Source organism: Candoia aspera, chromosome 4 (genome assembly GCF_035149785.1).
Source record: "Candoia aspera isolate rCanAsp1 chromosome 4, rCanAsp1.hap2, whole genome shotgun sequence".
In the NCBI taxonomy this organism is placed as follows: Eukaryota; Metazoa; Chordata; class Lepidosauria; order Squamata; family Boidae; genus Candoia; species Candoia aspera.
In genome coordinates, this window is record NC_086156.1 from 48,559,904 (window position 1) to 48,578,897 (window position 18,994).

Below are 18,994 nucleotides of genomic sequence, written 5' to 3' on the forward strand. Positions count from 1 at the left end.
TAACAAAATTGTTTCAGTATATTAATTGAAGTGAAAAAAAGACAGTAACAATCATACCATACCATACCCCATACCATACCCCATACCCCACCCCATACCCCATACACACCACACACACCCCCACACACCACCCCCCACACACCACACACACACAACCATACCCCACACATCACACCATACCCCACACACACCATACCCCATACCACACCCCATACCCCATACCCCACCTCACACCCACCACACCCCACACCCACACACATCACACCATATCCCACACACACCATACCCCATACCACACCCCATACCACACCCCATTCCCCACACACCACACACTCACCACACACACCATACCACACACACCATTCCACACACACACACCATACCACACACCACACACCACACCACACACCACACCATACCCACTGCCAGAGGGGCAATCATATTAAACTTTTGGAACAAAACAAACAAAGTCTTTTATATCTCAAACACTGGCAAATTTATTATGGTATAAGCTTTCTCAGATCACAATTCATCTGATCAAGCAGTACAGCTGAACAAATGCCAGTCAAAGACAATTAAATTAAAATCACAATTTATTCTAGAAAAAGAATATAAAAATAATTCTAAACTAATATTATGCTAGGGCTACGTACTGTAATTTCCCCAGTCGTATTGCCACAGGAATATGAGGAAGCTGAGTTGCCCACTTTAGAGTCACATCTTGATAAATATGTAGGATGCTGTTGTGATTTCCAATCAGTGTGTTTATGACAGTCCCAGACACTACAATATATTTAAGAAAGATTTTATATTCATATTCTTTTTAGCTATTTTTATTTAAGAGGCATTCTTATAGGTTACACAAACATATATGAAATAACTAATTTCAACTCATTAAATGTACAAAAAAAGTATAACTCCTAGAAACGTCAAGACAATATTTTGGTCACTAAGATCAAAATCTGTGAGGCCATTGTAGTCCCAAACAAATGATAAACTAGAAAGGAATATTAAATATATCTGTAACAAGTTTGGACAAATGAGATAACGGTAGAATTTTTGTAATAAAAAGATTTATGGTTGCTTGGTTTGAATTTAACAGTGTAACCCCTGCTCAGAATGGGTAAAAATACATACATTACTAAAAGCAATGTAGAACATCATAATCAAATTCAACCCCATCTTATATATGAATCAAACCATTAAATAAAATGTCCTACATTAGTCTTCCATTTATTTATTTACTCAGTTTATATAGCCGCCCATCTCAAACCAGTGGGTGGCTTACGATAATAAAAACAATAAAACAATAAAACAATACAAAAAATTAAATATAAATATAGCAAGAGATCTTAAAAACCATTGGTGTTAGCACATGTAACGCTGCCCTTCGCACACTCAGGGCCCCATGCCTGGGCACAAAGCCAGGTCTTCAACTAGTTGCTCTAGTGACCAGGAATTTTGTGCATGCAAGTAAAAGATTTACAGAAAGGGGGACAAATTCAACCATCCTTCTTCTGTCACCTGTTTTTTATGCTATTCAAAGAGAAAAGGAGCCAATTCCTCCATTATCATATTGGAAACACAGAGGGATGGAAGAACGGCTGACATATAATCTTCTACTACCTTACTTCGTGCTTAGCATGGAAATGCAAACAACTAGCATCTTACCAGGGTAGCTTAACCATTCTCCCAGAAAAAGAAATTCCACAGTTCTATTCCTCTGGATAGAGGTGTTAATTTGGTTCATAAATGTTAAATTCAGAATCACACCAGTGAATCCATTTTAAGAATCTGATGGGCACATGTAGACATCCATTTATTTTAGTGAAATAACAGCAAGCCCTACTTCTATCATTTAAAACCAACACATATTTGTTGATTATAATATAATGAATTCACAGAATATTTTCATGTACTCAAAAAGCACTTAAGGTTAAAGGTATTGTTATGAAGAAATAATATTTACAAGTATATTATTTGGTTGACATGCTAGAATTGCAACTCGTAAAAACTGCTTTTACTTAGTCACTGTTTTTGTTCACAAACCTGAATATGGAAGAAAGCAACTTGGGCTGTGGTCAAGCTTTTTAATGAACCGAATTTGTCCATTATCCTTAAGGCAAAAGAAATTTCTTTCCCCAAGAACGAACACGCTGGAAACAAGCTGATTGAATGAAACAACACATATGTCCAGGGCTTGCTCCCCAATGTTTGAAATCCAATCCACCTTGAACAGATGAAGAGACACAAGGTACAGCAGTGTGGAGTATATTTTAAAAGCAGCTTTAAATTCACTTCAAATAAAATTGTTTTTCAACCCAAGATAAATGTCACACAGCAGAGCCAAAATGGTACATATTAGTTTCACTCTTATAGCATATTTCATTGTTTAAGGAAAGGAACAAGCTTCATAAACCACAAGAACAGTTTCATATCATAGGTAGGTGGGAGACTAAAATTAACTGGACAAGCTCCCATTAAAGTAATGGGATTTCAACTAATTTAGCCTGCTCTCAGCCTATAAAATTACCTATTATAATAAATGTTTTAAAACCACTACTTTTTAGTTTTGTTTGATTTCTCCTTGTTTTCATTGCTCTCTAGTTTCAATCAGATAAACACTATTCCCAGAACAAAAATGTATGTGGCAAAATACATGCCAAGAGGAGATAAAAGTTGTACAAAAGACACTCAAATGATACAAATCAAAGAAGATATAATGGCCTGGTACAGATAACATGAAATTAAACTTTTGCTAACTTTTCCCAAATCCACAGTACTCAACATTTCAACAGCTCCTTTTAAAATTATGCCAAGTTTAAAAATGTAACTGCTTGTTTTCCCTTATTGCTATGGAGGATCTCTTTTTAGGAAAACCAAACCAAGCCCCATGACTGAACTGAGGATTGTTACTACATAAATTAATTCACAGTACAATCCTATGCACATCTGTGCACAAGAAACTTCTATTAAGCCCAGTGGGATTTATTCCCAGGAAATGTTTGTAGGGCTAGGGCCAGGGCTTGTAATTAAGTGTAGCTAAGCAATAGCACTGATTATTCATACCAGAAAAGGCAGTGAGCTCCCTGCAGCCCTCCAACTTCATCTTTCAATCACTATTATGCTCCAATATTGCATTACAAAATTTTGGCAGCAAAACAATAATTGTTAGTGCGATATTTGCATTTTTTGCTGAAACGAAAAGCAGAAAATTTTCATTAACTTCTTCTAAAAGAAAAATCTGCTCAAAGGGCAGAAAAATTGGTCCTACCCTTCAAATAATATCACATTGTTGCCATGCCCCTCCTACTCTCAAAGTTATTTTTTTTATTTAAGCGCCATACTGATCTATGCAGCTAAATTTACCACAAGCTTTTTTCCAGATCCAATTTTTTGTTGCTCAGTTTCTTGTGTTTCAGCATCTTTTGCTAACGCAAGCACTTGGTACCTGTAGTTTAAACAAAAAATACTTATGCAATATTTTCACAAGGAAAATGTTTTACTAGAATACACACAAAAAGAATGTAACATAATACTGTTTTGCTTGTTTGTATTTGCAAATTCCAGCTTTAACAGCAGCCAAGGAACATCTGTCTATAAACAGCTAAAGGTAGGAGGGTAGGTTCTGTGAATGCACTGATGACCATTGAAATAATTATAAGGAAAGCAGCCTGTTCTTTGTGGGATCTGTGTATCACACAAATGAGCAATTAGTAGATATTTCGACAAGTAACTAAAAAGTTGCCTAGAAGAAAATGCAAGTCAACACAGCTCAGCTAAAAGATGTTAGTCTTGCAGAGACATCTAGACAATAACGCCGTAGAATGTGGATGGCTGAAACTACTTCACTATTCTGCAAAGACCAGGAGCAAGAACACTTGACACAAAGTCAGAGACTCTTCTAAAGTTTGCTGACCTACAAGCTAGTAGCACAGACTCAAAATAGCAGTAATTCAGTTGGGAAAAACCAACAAAAAAGCTACTTGTCAGAAGTATACAAAATCACAGATTTCCAAAAGTTGGTCTCAAAGACAGTGTCTTCTTTGCTGCTTTGACTTCAATATTCACATTCCTCTATGAACAGGAACAATATGCATGTTTTCCCTGCTAAAAAGAGAGGCTTTTGGACAAGGGAAACAATCCCAAAAGCCATTTACCATTATTCCTTGTTTCCCTGTGAAAGAAAGATTTGAACACCAAACGAGCACTTGAGTGGCTAGATAGCCTGCTGCCAACGTATCTGGTTTCAAGAAGAAAATAAACCAAAATATACACCAGATCCTCAGGATCACTGCTGGCACTGAGAGTAAGTGAACAATTGAGTGGAATTCAGGCCCATGAATTCCAGCATGCTTCATTTTTAAAACTCTGCTCATGTCATCATCTGTTTTTGCCTCATGTGGAACAACCTTCCTGGAAACTCTCAAAGATATCAAATCAATATCAAATCAAATGTTTCAGTCATTGACCAGCAGAGCATTATACAATCAACCCAACAATCTGAGTAAAACATAGTCAAAACCAGAAACACAGGGCTTGAATATGAATTCATCAAGGTAAGAGAAGAAGACAACATATTTATTTCTGCTAATACTATAACTCATAAGACTAAAATAACTATTATTGTTAGTACTCAAAGATACAGAACAGATACCCTTATCTAGCATTCACACTTGGAATTACAATAAAACGATCAGCCAGAATACTATAAGCCTTTAAAATAATTGAGTCTGAAGAAGCCATTTAGGCCATCCAATCCAACCAACTGTTGATTAAACTACAAACGATTGACTAGCCTCCACTTGAACAATACATCCATTCTGGATAACTGATTACATTGTCAGAGTACTCTTACTGTTAAGGAAGCTTTTTCTAATATTCAACTGAATATTTATTCTAGGAACTTAAATCCATTATTCCATGTCCTACACTCAGCAATGATAAATGTGAGGTTTCAGCCAGCATCTGATTCGAAAAACGAAACTTATCCAGAGTCAGAGGGGGAAACCAAAACTGATCAGGAGGAGTTTGAAAAAGCAGAACCAGGAAGTGACTCAGCAGAGTGGGAGAAATGGCAAACGGGGATCGGACAAACTCCAGTGGGGGATTGGAACTCTCCAATCAGCGTGTGAGACAGGAAAGCTGAGAAGTGCACGAATCAGAAAGCAGCCCAATTGGCTGCTGGAGAGAAAAGGAGCAGAACGGATTGGCATAAAAGGCAGACGCGCGAAGAGCAAGCTACTGCAGACAACCAATCCTTTGAGCTCACAGCCATTGAGGAAGAGTCCTTACCTGTGTCGGATGCCTTGCCTGTAGCCAGAGTGGACCCAGAGTCAGCATCTTCTACCTCCGTAGAATCGCCTTCTGCACAAGCTGCTCCAGAGGATCCTCCTCTTGCTGTCCCTGCCGAGCACAGCCTCATGTCTAGCTCCGGATCTCGTTGCCATGTTCCAGCGCGATCCAGGTGTGCACCCAGCCTTGCTCCTAGCTCCCAGCCATGCCTAGGATCTCCAGTCCAGTCCAGTCTTGCTTCCAAGCCCCAGCCTTGCCTAGGATCTTCAGTCCAGTCCAGTCTTGTTTCCAAGCCCCAGCCTTTCGTAGGATCTCCAGTCCAGTCAGTCTCGCTCCAAGCCCACAGCCTTGCCTGGAATCTCCAATCCAGTCCAGTCGTGCTTCAAGCTCTCAGCCTTGCCCAGAGTCTCCAGTCCAGTATAGTCATGCCTCAAGCCCTCAGCCTTGCTGAGGAACTCCAGTCCAGTCCAGTCATGCTTCAAGCTCTCAGTCTTGCCTAGGGTTTCCAGTCCAGATCACTCTTGCTTCAAGCCCGCAGCCTTCCCTAGGCTCTCCAGTCCAGCCTTGCTTCCAGTTCTCAGCCTTGCCTAGAATATCCAGTCCAGCCCAGCTTAGCCTCCAGAGCCAAGCCTTGCCTAGAGCTTCCAGTCCAGTCTTGGCTAGTCTCCACGTGTCAGCCCAGTCCTATCTGCGTGCCAGCTCACAGATCCTTGCCTCCAGTTTCTGCTTTCCCACACACTCTAGCTTCACTAAGCCTGACAGCTTCGATCAGAGAGTTAGCTGAATTCTGCCTTGCTGTTCTGCCACCGTCTGACCCTGCAGCCTTGCCTGTTCATCCGTCATTGCCAGGGTGGTTTTAATTGGAACTGCTTTGCCTTATTATTTACCAGGGCTTTATTACTGTAAATAGTTGTTTTAAATAAAGAGTTTTGATAATAATTCTGTCTGGTCGCCTCACAGTCTGAACAGGACAATAGAGAACAATTCTGAACCTTCTATATCATATCATTTCTGATATTTGAAGGATGTTATTATATTCCGCCTTCCCAAAGATACATATTCCCAATTCCTTCCTTTATAGAATTTAGCAGAACTTCAGATTTAATCACTAAAAGGTATTTGGAGCACAAAAGAAACACCTCTTTGCGACACCTTAAAGCAATGCAGCAGGTATTCCCCATTTAGGTGTTTTTGTTTTAGATTTCCTAGGTGAAGAAATTTGGAACTGTTATTTTGACTCATTTCACTAACCTATTGTAGAGGAATACAAAGATGGCTTTCAAGAATGTATGCAATAGACATCACCAGCTTAGCCCTGGAAGGGAGGAAGGAGGAAGAAACTCAAGATTGCCCTGCCTTGGGGGGTATCTCTGTCAGACTTTCAAGTGTCTGTTATTAAACCATGCAACGATAAAGTATAGTTCCAATAGTCCTTGTCAGTTTTTTAACTTCGCCTACCTCAAAGGGATGACACCTACCTAGATATTTCTGAATTCTGTCATCTAGGATTAGAGTTATTTTGTGTCATCTGTAAATTTGGTTAAACATTCCATCATCTTTTTCATCATTAATGAAAATGGTGAATACAGAGCTTGGGACTGAACTTTGTAGAATTCCACTCACACCCCACTCCATTTTGATGAATAACCATTGATGGTTCCGTATTTCTTAGCATGATCTCTTTGAAGTATAATTTTCAAGCCATCTATGTATCTAGTTGTTATGCCATCTAGACCCCCTTTAACTAACTTAATGTCAGACTATCACACGGTGCCTTATCAAACACTTAGCTGACATCAAGATATATTTACTCAATCTCACTTATGCTTTAGTCACCTTTGATAAGATTACTGCAATGTGCATTACAGGGGGCTATCCTTGAAAAGCACTTGGAAGATATAACTAGTCCGGAATGCAGCAGCTTGAGTAGTTATGGGTCACCACAAGACATTAATATAACACCCCTATTTTGAGAGTTGCATTGGTTGCCAATAAGCTTCAGGGTGCATTTCAAAGTGCTGGTTATCACTTTTAATGCCCTTCATGGTGCATGGCCTGGATATCTACAGGATCACTTTCTCTCAATAACATGTGCCTGCTTGGCGAGATACAGTAGGTAGGACTCTTTATATGCCACTCAATCAGAGACTGCCTTCTATAGAGCCAAGGAAATACGTTTTTCGATCATAGGCTCACACCTTGGGACTAGTATTGCAGATGGTCCCCTCCCTCCTGATCTCTATAAGGTCTTATAGGCTTGGATATTTCACTGCCCCTCAGGGGGAAGGCTCTATGACTATTGCTCTGGATGAATAATTTTATTTTTGGAATGTTTGATTCCCGATATATATTCAGTGGTTTTACGATGCATGATCTTGGTTTTAATTTTTTATGATTATGTATTTATTTCAACCTTAATTCTGGATTTGAGGAGTTGTATGCTGCTCAGAGTCAGTTGATTGGAATGTCCCTTAAGTCTGATAAGTATTACACCTACATAATTCCTACAAACTACTATGGAAACTACCTGATCAAAAAATGTGATAGAGTGAATCCGATAAGACTTACGGAAAAACCATGCTGATTTCTGGTAATTAACAGATTGCTTTCAAGGTCAATTCCTTTTTAATCTGTTCTAGTACTGTCTAGTACAACCAGAGATATGTCAGTAAGCCATCGGAAGATGAGACCCCCAGGTCGGAAGATGGTCAAAATGCTACTGGGGAGGAACAGAGGATGAGTTCAACTAGCCCCAGACATGATGATGCAGCTAGCTCAAAGCCGAAAGGACAGCTAGCAGCCGACGGTGCTGGTGGAGAACGGTGAATCCGATGTTCTAAGGATCAACACACCATTGGAACCTGGAATGTAAGATCTATGAGCCAGGGCAAATTGGATGTGGTTATTGGTGAGATGTCAAGATTAAAGATAGACATTCTGGGCGTCAGTGAACTGAAATGGACTGGAATGGGCCACTTCACATCAAATGACCACCAGATCTACTACTGTGGACAAGAGGACCATAGAAGAAATGGAGTAGCCTTCATAATTAATAGTAAAGTGGCTAAAGCAGTGCTTGGATGAAATCCAAAAAATGATAGAATGATCTCAATTCAAATTCAGGGCAAGCCATCTAACATCACAGTGATCCAAATATACGCCCCAACCACAAATGCTGAAGAAGCTGAAGTAGATCAGTTCTATGAGGATGTGCAGCACCTACTGGACAACACGCCTAAAAGAGACATTATTTTCATCACAGGAGACTGGAATGCTAGGGTGGGCAGTCAAATGACACCTGGAATTACAGGTAAGCAGGACATAGGCTAATAGAATTTTGCCAAGACAATTCACTCTGCATAACAAACACTCTCTTCCAACAACCTAAGAGACGGCTTTATACATGGACTTCACCACATGGACAACACCGAAATCAGATTGACTACATCCTTTGCAGCCAAAGGTGGCGGACATCTATACAGTCGGTAAAAACAAGACCTGGAGCTGACTGTAGTTCCGATCACGAACTTCTTCTTGCACAATTTAGGATCAGACTAAAGAGATTAGGGAAGACCCACAGATCAGCTAGATATGAGCTCACCAATATTCCTAAGGAATATGCAGAGGAGGTGAAGAATAGATTTAAGGGACTGGACTTAGTAGATAGGGTTCGGGAAGAACTCTGGACAGAAGTTCGCAACATTGTTAAGGAGGCAGCAACAAAATACATCCCAAAGAAAGAGAAAACCAAGAAGGCAAAATGGCTGTCTGCTGAGACACTAGAAGTAGCCCAAGAAAGAAGGAAAGCAAAAGGCAACAGTGATAGGGGGAGATATGCCCAATTAAATGCAAAATTCCAGAGGTTAGCCAGAAGAGAGAAGGAATTATTTTTAAACAAGCAATGCGCGGAAGTGGAAGAAGGCAATAGAATAGGAAGGACAAGAGACCTCTTCCAGAAAATTAGAAACATTGGAGGCAAATTCCAGGCAAAAATGGGTATGATCAAAAACAAAGATGGCAAAGACCTAACAGAAGAAGAAGAGATCAAAAAAAGGTGGCGAGAATATACGGAAGACCTGTATAGGAAGGATAAAAATATCGGGGACAGCTTTGACGGTGTGGTCAGTGAGCTAGAGCCAGACATCCTGAAGAGTGAGGTTGAATGGGCCTTGAGAAGCATTGCTAATAACAAGGCAGCAGGAGACGACGGCATCCCAGCTGAACTGTTCAAAATCTTGCAAGATGATGCTGTCAAGGTAATGCATGCTATATGCCAGCAAATTTGGAAAACACAAGAATGGCCATCAGACTGGAAAAAATCAACTTATATCCCCATACCAAAAAAGGGAAACACTAAAGAATGTTCAAACTATCGAACAGTGGCACTCATTCCACATGCCAGTAAGGTAATGCTCAAGATCCTGCAAGGTAGACTTCAGCAATTCATGGAGCGAGAATTGCCAGATGTGCAAGCTGGGTTTAGAAAAGGCAGAGGAACTAGGGACCAAATTGCCAATATCCGCTGGATAATGGAAAAAGCCAGGGAGTTTCAGAAAAACATCTATTTCTGTTTTATTGACTATTCTAAAGCCTTTGCCTGTGTGGACCATAACAAATTGTGGCAAGTTCTTAGTGGTATGGGGATACCAATTCATCTTGTATGCCTCCTGAGGAATCTGTATAACGACCAAGTAGCAACAGCAAGAACAGACCACGGAACAACGGACTGGTTTAAGATTGGGAAAGGAGTACGGCAGGGCTGTATACTCTCACCCTACCTATTCAACTTGTATGCAGAACACATCATGCAACATGCTGGGCTTGAGGAATCCAAGGCTGGAGTTAAAATCACTGGAGGAAACATTAACAATCTCAGATATGCAGATAATACCACTTTGATGGCTGAAAGCGAAGAGGAACTGAGAAGCCTTATGATGAAGGTGAAAGAAGAAAGTGCAAAAGCTGGCTTGCAGCTAAACCTCAAAAAAACCATGATTATGGCAACCAGCTTGATTGATAACTGGCAAATAGAGGGAGAAAATGTAGAAGCAGTGAAAGACTTTGTATTTCTAGGTGCAAAGATTACTGCAGATGCTGACTGCAGTCAGGAAATCAGAAGACGCTTAATCCTTGGGAGAAGAGCAATGACAAATCTCGATAAAATAGTTAAGAGCAGAGACATCACACTGACAACAAAGGTCCCCATAGTTAAAGCAATGATGTTCCCTGTAGTAACATATGGCTGCGAGAGCTGGACCATAAGGAAGGCTGAGCGAAGGAAGATAGATGCTTTTGAACTGTGGTGCTGGAGGAAAATTCTGAGAGTGCCTTGGACTGCAAGAAGATCAAACCAGTCCATCCTCCAGGAAATGAAGCCAGACTGCTCACTTGAGGGAATGATATGAAAGACAAAACTGAAATACTTTGGCCACATCATGAGAAGACAGGACACCCTGGAGAAGATGCTAATGCTAGGGAGAGCGGAAGGCAAAAGGAAGAGGGGCCGACCAAGGGCAAGATGGATGGATGATATTCTAGAGGTGACGGACTCGTCCATGGGGGAGCTGGGGGTGTTGACGACCAACAGGAAGCTCTGGTGTGGGCTGGTCCATGAAGTCACAAAGAGTCGGAAGTGACTAAACGAATAAACAACAACTAGTACTGTCCTCTCTATAGTTCTCTGGGTTTGTTTTCTTTTTCTGACTATAGGGATCTTTGTCCTTCTTCGGACATCTTGCACTTCACCAATTTCTCCATGATTTCTCAAAGATAATACATAAACTTTACATCAATGTTTGGTGAGGCCATCAGCAAACACCTTCAGTACCCAAGGATGCAATTAATCCGGCTCTGGACAGTTAAATTGAAAGTAGATAGATATTCCTTGCCCTGTCCCATCTCAGCTTCAATCTCTAGATTTAACCCTTCATCCTGCACTTTAAAAAAGCTTTCTTCTCTAAAAAGGAAGTATTGGCAACAGGCCAGGCATAGCTGGCAATAGAAAAGGACAGAACTATGTTGAAATAACATTACAAGAGAGCTTTGCTTATAGCCCCCTTTATTCACTAGGATAAGATGACCCTTGATCTCTGGAAACCTCTACAGTGAAGAAAGGGAAATGCAGGAGTTGTGCCCTCTAAGTGTATGTATTCTGCAGAGATATCCCTTCCGTTACAAACTCTTTGATCTTCAGAAGGGTCCTGAAAGACATTGTGTGGAAATGCAGAATCATATCTGTGATGCACAGAAACCACAAAGAAGAACCCATAAAACTTAAAGTGGCTCTCAGGCATTTATGGATATGGACACTTATGTAGCAGGATACTTCATAATACTTAGTACTGTTGGCATATTTTGAATATTTGGATATAGCCACTGGCCGAAATAACCTAAGTATCTAGGTGGAGCACTAATTATGTCAAGACTGGGATTTTCACTAGGTATAAATCATCCTGAAAACTCGACATAAGTATGTGTTAAAGAGCAGCAAGTATAATGTCTAAACGCACCTGTAGCTCTCAACCTGTCGACAGGAAGAGACGGTAATGAATGAATCTGTTCGAGAACTGTATGTCAGCGGACCAGGGAGAAGAAAGCCAGGAAGAAAACGGCCAAATGAATAGCTTTCTTGTTCAAACAGCATAAGCATTCCATCCACAGACTGTATACAGATCAAGTCTTGACCTAAATAAAAAGAAGCAAAGCAGTGATCTTCTACTTTAGCCTCTTCCTCTCCGAAAAATTGCTGAACTCAGACTGTATGAGCACATGCTTCTGTATTTGTTGAATGCACGCTATGGAATTACTTATACATCTCTCAATAAAAATTGTCATAACCAAGTAATGAAAAATTACTGAAGTTATTTGTCAGATTCTTCAGGTCGGAAAGTGAGCCTCCCATGGTAAAGAAATTTAAATGCTCCAACTAGTTATGGTTATAGTCCTTCATCTTAGATTTATGACATCTCTCCAGAAGTTTTTAAAAAAAACAAAAACCCTTCCAAAATATCAAGAATTATTTTCAAAAATTTGCAGTAAGAAATGACTATATTTGGTATTAATAAAATCCCCCAAAGATACACCACTTGATACTGACTACGCATGCAGTGTAGTTTCTGCTCAGTCTACAGGTAGTCCTCGGTTAACAACCACTCGTTCAGCAACCATTCAAAGTTACTACGAAGCTGAACAAGTAGTGGTTACGAATGGTCCTCAAAGTTCTGGCCGTCTCAGTGACCCTGCAGTTGCGTGATTGCGATCTGGGCACTTAGCTACTGGCTTGCACTTATGATGGTTGCAGGGTCCCGTGGTCACATGATCGCCATTTGCAACCTTCCCTGCCAGCTTCCCACAAGCAAAGTTAATAGGTGCGATGGAATGTGAGGGTGTGATCCTGGAGAAGAGAGGGAAGAGATGCTGCCTAGAGAACGATCAGATAAAAGGAAAGGAAGTCCAAGAGAGGCTAATGTCTAAAGAAGAAACTTAGGAAAGACCCACCCTGACCACTCAAGTGATAAATAGGGAGGGCAGGAGATTTGCACTTTCAGACTTGCAGGATTCTGTTAATGTAACTTTACAATAAAGTAGAATTAGTTCATCTAATTGTGTTTCCTGTCTGGTTTACCTGGAAGGGCTGACAATAGGAAAGCCGGCAGGGAAGGTCACAATTTGCTTGGGTAAGTCTCCCCCACCCAGGCACCCATGCTGAATCTCACTGAGCTTGCATCATGCCTCCCCAGCCACTCAGGCACCCTCCCCCACCTGACAGCAGCCACCCCATGCACCACCACGCCTCCCCGCTACTCACACATGCTCATGCACCCTCTCCCACCTGGCAGCAGCCACCCCAAGCCCCACTGTGCCTCCCCAGCGACCCACGCACACCCTCACTCCCTCTCCCACCTGCCAGCAGCCACTTACCTGCTTGCCAGCCCGCAAGCCGCATGGAACTTGCAACTTCCTGCCAGCTCCCCCACTGACTTTGGTTGTTGGAAGCCGGCAGGTAGTTGCAAGGAGGTACTCACTTAATGACCCACAATCCTTCCTTAACAGCAGCAATGGGGACTGCAGGGATTGCCATTGCTAAGCGATGTGGTCATTTGACATTGCGCTTTATGACCATGCTGCTTAGGGATGGAAATTCCGGTCCCAATAGCCGTCGTAACTTGAGAGCTACCTGTGTATCATGCGCTTTAAAATGTACTTACTATTATGTTTTATTCATTACACAGTAGAACTGTACAATCACTTAAACCGTATATGGTAGAATCATAAGTTCCTTCTTCTAATCATAATTTTGCTACCAGTAAAAAAACCACCACCACCACCACCACCAAACACTTGATTCTTAGAACATCGTCAGTGTGCATGTGACTTCGCCCAGTCAGCACAGAGCACAACAGACCAAAGAGAGAAACACGTGGAGGCAGTAGTAAACAAATAAAAGAATGTGAAATATACTCATTTTTGGTTATAAAGGTAAAATAGAGTATAGGAAATGTGGTAATTCATAGAAAAGATGGATCTTAAAAAGAAATCTGAAGGTAGTAACAGGGTAGTGACTTGCTTTTGTTCTAATTAGCCACTGAGTTTCTCATCCAGATGTTTAGCATAACGTTCACTAATAGCATTCAGAAACCTGATTAGAAAGAAATAAGCTACACTGTATTAATCACCTTTCATAAAAATTGAAATTTTAGGATAACAACCCCAGTGTTTAGGCATCTGAACGATCAATAAATGGGAAGTGAGAAGCCAATATGGGGGTCTACCAGTTTGCATTAGTTTTTTCTCAGTTTTGCAGAAATCAAATCTCCACCAGCTACTTTTCCATTTCTTAAATTACCTGTACGCTTGAAGTAAACATTTGTATTTATATTTCTCCAGAGCTGCCATAGCATAATACCATGATTTACAAACAAACAAAAAACAGTTGCATTTTTTCTATAACCATAACAGATAAAGACCTAATATATCATAACATTTTATCCCTTTAAGCCTCAGGGACACCACTTCCACTTACAACTTTAATGCAATTATTTATTCCCATCAGAACACATTTACTTCACTAATATTTTGAAGTTTGTTTCAGATTTCCACATAGTGGTAATTTTAAAGCTTTCCTGTCCCTTCAATAGTAAAAGCCATCCATCTTTCTTGGAAATGTAAACTTCACAGTTTAAGTCAGTGAACAAATGTTTCCCATTACTAAATTCAATAATTTTAACAGAATTATAGGTTTAACATGTAGAAATCTTAAAAGCTTTTTTTGAACAGGCCAATTGTTTTAGAATTATGACTTCCTTCAATTCCTACAGTGAGACATGTTTTTCAAATTACAGAACAAGATATATGATTTCTGTTCAGCTTAGGTATTATTGTTCATAATATTAGATACAGTTCTATGTACTTATACAGAAATGTTGCTATAGATAGCTAGACCCAGGTGCAAACATTTCAAAACCTTCACAACTAAACAAATACTTATCTAGTCCAAAATATTAAATGATAAATAACTTGATTCATAATTCTTTTCTAATATTATGTGACTCAGTGACTTCAATTGGATAAATATCCTAAATAAACATTAATGATTAAAGTGAGAATGTGGTAGATCGCTTAACCTTCCAGATACTCTGACACAAGAGCCAATGTAATACCAACAAAAATCCGGTGATGTATGCATATTCAAAATCAAAGTCCATGAGGGAGAGGAGACAGAGAAGGAAAGAGTGTGCACATATATGGATGGATGTATATGACATCCAGTGTAGTGTAAGAGTTAGAGTACTGGCCTGGGAGCGGGGAGACCCAAGACTTTCTCCTTCCTTAGGCATGGAAACCAGCTGGTCTATTTTGGGCCAGTCACTCTCCCTCACCTCTTGATTGGGAAGTCAAAAAACATCTATGTACCAACCCACACATAGTAGATTACAGTCCATAGTCTTCAGTGAACCTTCAACTGCAGTGGATTGCAGTGATGATGATTAATCAGCACTCATGCCTTTTTGAACAGAAAACTTGGATTACCACAATACCACTCTCTGAAGAAATACAACAAAATATTTCTCCCTAAACTAAAATGAATAATTAGGATAAAAGCCCAACTCAAACGCTTTCAACTGAAAGAAGGCACAATTTTAGAGTTAAAATACCAATTTTTATATTCAGACTACTTCAAAAGAACTTTTTCACTCATTAATAAATGCCATAAAAGAATTTTTAAACAGCTGCAACTTCTAATACCAGACTTTGATATTAGCCCTATGTGTGATTTCTGTCAATGGTTAGAATCTCATGTTATGCTATTGTCAAATGAAATATGGATGAATATTTCATTTGACATTATTTCATTCATTCAATATTTCATTGACGTTTCATTAAAATCTTAGATTTTTTAAAAGATTATCAAATTACGTATTTGGTCTGTAACCATCATTAACCAAGTTAGCAAAATACTATAAAATGTTATTTTCATGGGATGAAATTTCATGGCTTAATTTCAACTAAAACTCCAGAATTCGTTAAACTGTAGAGATCAAGCTCATAATATACATCAAGCCACCAAGAATATTTTAAAAGCGTTAAAAAGGGAATTAGGGTAAGAAAACTAAGTTCTATAAAATCTACTTTTTAATGAAAATCCTAAAATACAACAGAAACTAGACACAGTATTCTGACAGAGAGGATAGATTATTTTCTATAATTATTATGTCTACTAACTATAACTATGCTTCCAATATCTATGCCAAAAATTGAAGAATCAAAATTTAAAAATATCCAGCATCTAATCCCTGTATCATTTCAGTGATTTTTATTTCATTTTATTATTATAGTATAATACTTTGTATTTGCATTTTCACATGCCCATGGTTTTAGGAACAGTTCAACTGGTATTATGAGTTCAACATATAAATAAATGCAATAAAGTATGTGAATTCATGATCTGTAAATTATCACTATGAACCATTCATCAAGCAGGAATCACTATAATATTATTCCAAATATTTTCATTATGTTATACCTTGGTGCAATGAAGCTAATCAAGCTTAAGTTAGTCTTTGAATAATGTCTGATTACAACTAGGGCAACAGCTAGCCATAAGAATTGACATCCACACATCTATGGATTTTTCCAGCTTTATTGTATTTTATTGTATCGTATTTTATTTTATTTAAGGGGCATATAGTGCTGCCCACCTTATGTGCCATAACTCTGGGCGGCTCATAGCAGCAGTGATAAGAACATTAAAAAAAAATCCAACATTCCAAAAAACAACTCCTGGTGCCCTCAACCAGTAGTGTCAGCAAATCAAGGGATGGCTTAATTAACCATTATAACCTAGTTACTTATACCAGATGTCGTATAGCCAAAACAAAACAATGAAGAAAAATGAAGAAACATTTATCCTAATCTTAGGAATTCTTCAGTTCAATATTAAGCTTCACTAGTAAGAATGATAGGGACGCGGTGGCGCTGCGGGTTAAACCGCTGAGCTGTCGATCGGAAGGTCGGCGGTTCGAAACCGCGCGGCGGGGTGAGCTCCCGTTGTTAATCCCAGCTCCTGCACACCAAGCAGTTCGAAAACATGCAAATGTGAGTAGATTAATTGGTACCGCTTCGGCGGGAAGGTAACGGCGTTCCGTGAGTCATGCTGGCCACATGACCCGGAAGTGTCCTATGGACAACGCCGGCTCCAAGGCTTAGAAACGGAGATGAGCACCGCCCCCTAGAGTCGGACTCGACTGGACTTTACGTCAAGGGAAACCTTTACCTTTACTAGTAAGAATGAGAAACAAAAGAATTTCAATACTTTGGCTATATATATTGGCATTCTTCAGAACATGTATATTCATTATTTGTGATTTAAATGTCTTACAATTTTTTAAAACATTTTTGGTTGAATTTCAATTATGATTCAGAATACATGAGTGCCCTCTGGTGGTTAAAAACTTCTGCATTCATAAAGAAAGATCTTGTTTTCATCTCATGATTTCATAAACTGAATTTTAATTAAAATATAGAAGGATATCAGCCTTCCAAACTTAAGAAACAACATATAAGCTAAAATAAAATTTGTTTCCCATTCCCTAGAAACTGAAAAAAAATATTTTGGTTTATAAACTTTTAAAAAATGATATGTAACAAAGCATACTATTTTGTATTTTCAGAAGACTAACTAATGCTGCCTAACATTTGAACACCATTTTAAAAAATTCAATATTAATGGACATATCAGAAAATAAAGACAAGAAAACTATCAAGAAAAAAATACTAAACTTTTTGTTTGTTTGTTGCCTTCAAGTCAGTCTTGACTCTTGGCAATTGCCTGGACTAGTCCCTGCAGTTTTCTGGGCAACATTTTTTGGAAGTGGTTGATACTGCTTGCTTCCTTGAGCTAAGAGCGAAGGACTGGCCCAAAATCTCCCAGCTGCTTCGTACCCAAGGCAGGACTAGAACTCATGGTCTCCCAGTTTCTAGCCTGATGCCTTTAACCTCTACATGAAATAGGCTCTTACTAGAGAAATACACACTATAAAATGATATATTATAATTTCATCTGGATTTTGTCCAAATTAAACACATATGCATTAATGCTATTATGATTAAATGTGCTCTATGAAGAAAGCAGAAGCCAAACTAGAAAAAAGGCATTTTATTAAGACGTTGTCAATACCATTACACTAACAATGGCTTCTCAATTTCCACAACATGCCAGATTAGTTTCTAGACATCTCAGGTCCCATATTTCCTGCAGTTTTTAAAAGCGTTTATTCTTATATATTCTTATAGCATATCAGCAATGGCCTTCTCTGGTTTCTATTTTATTACTGGAATGACAGGTTTCATGGCCTGGAGGGCTTGGAAATTTGGTACCACACTCAAGTTTTATTTTTAAAAAAATCCAAAAGGCTATATCTCTTTTTCACAGGCATGCTCTTATTTGATCTGATCTATGCTGTTGTGTCCTCCCTTAAGAAGTGAGCAGAGTTGAGCCAATATTACCCAAATTATAATTTATAAATTGAGATTAAAAATTGTAATTATATTTGCCTAATCTGGAAAATCTGATGATTTAGATAAATCGTTTTTAAAAAGAGTATTATAATCTCAAACTCTGAATGTGGTACAAACCCATTTATAAGATTTAACTCCAAAAATGGTTTCCACATTGAATTAAATTCCACATCAGATTTGTTTTTCAGATGTGAAAACAGTTTTAACGTTGATGTATAATCTTAATTTGCCATTTTTCAGTGGAAGGGATTGTTCATAATTTCCAGTGAGAAACACAAAGAATCCTAGCAGCTGTTCCCATGTACAAAGCCAGTTCTGAATACTTTATAAGGATATAAGGTTTAGTAATATTTAATAAGAAAATAGCAGGCTGAAAAGAGAAACCCACCTGTAAAATTTGATTCTAAATCATTTTCCAATATTGTTGAGCTTTATACAATTGCCACCATATATGAAAACAATGATCCCAGTTGATTGCTATATTTGCAATAATTTTTAAAAAATGATTTGCCTAGTATCATAATCAATACTGGGGTAATATACTATTGTTAAAACATCTTGTACCAATTGTCTCTAAGTGTAAAATTAACCATAATTTTGACATTTTCTTCCAGTGATACTCCCATTGTTGCAGGACAATTGTTCTGTTTAAATTCTGCATCCATTTAATTATACAGCCTTT

At 38.9% G+C, this 18,994-nt stretch overlaps 1 protein-coding gene across 1 annotated transcript in view; it reads right to left on the bottom strand.

Moving 5' to 3' along the window:
- Positions 1–18,994, bottom strand: part of BBS9 (Bardet-Biedl syndrome 9) — a 210,010-nt gene that overhangs the window by 180,628 nt on the left and 10,388 nt on the right. The window contains exons 6-9 of the mRNA XM_063304050.1: positions 11,805–11,979; positions 3,370–3,451; positions 2,050–2,230; positions 654–783 (exon numbers count right to left, since the gene is read on the bottom strand). Of these exons, the coding sequence (XP_063160120.1) occupies positions 654–783; positions 2,050–2,230; positions 3,370–3,451; positions 11,805–11,979 (568 nt within the window). The remainder of the gene's footprint in view (positions 1–653; positions 784–2,049; positions 2,231–3,369; positions 3,452–11,804; positions 11,980–18,994) is intronic.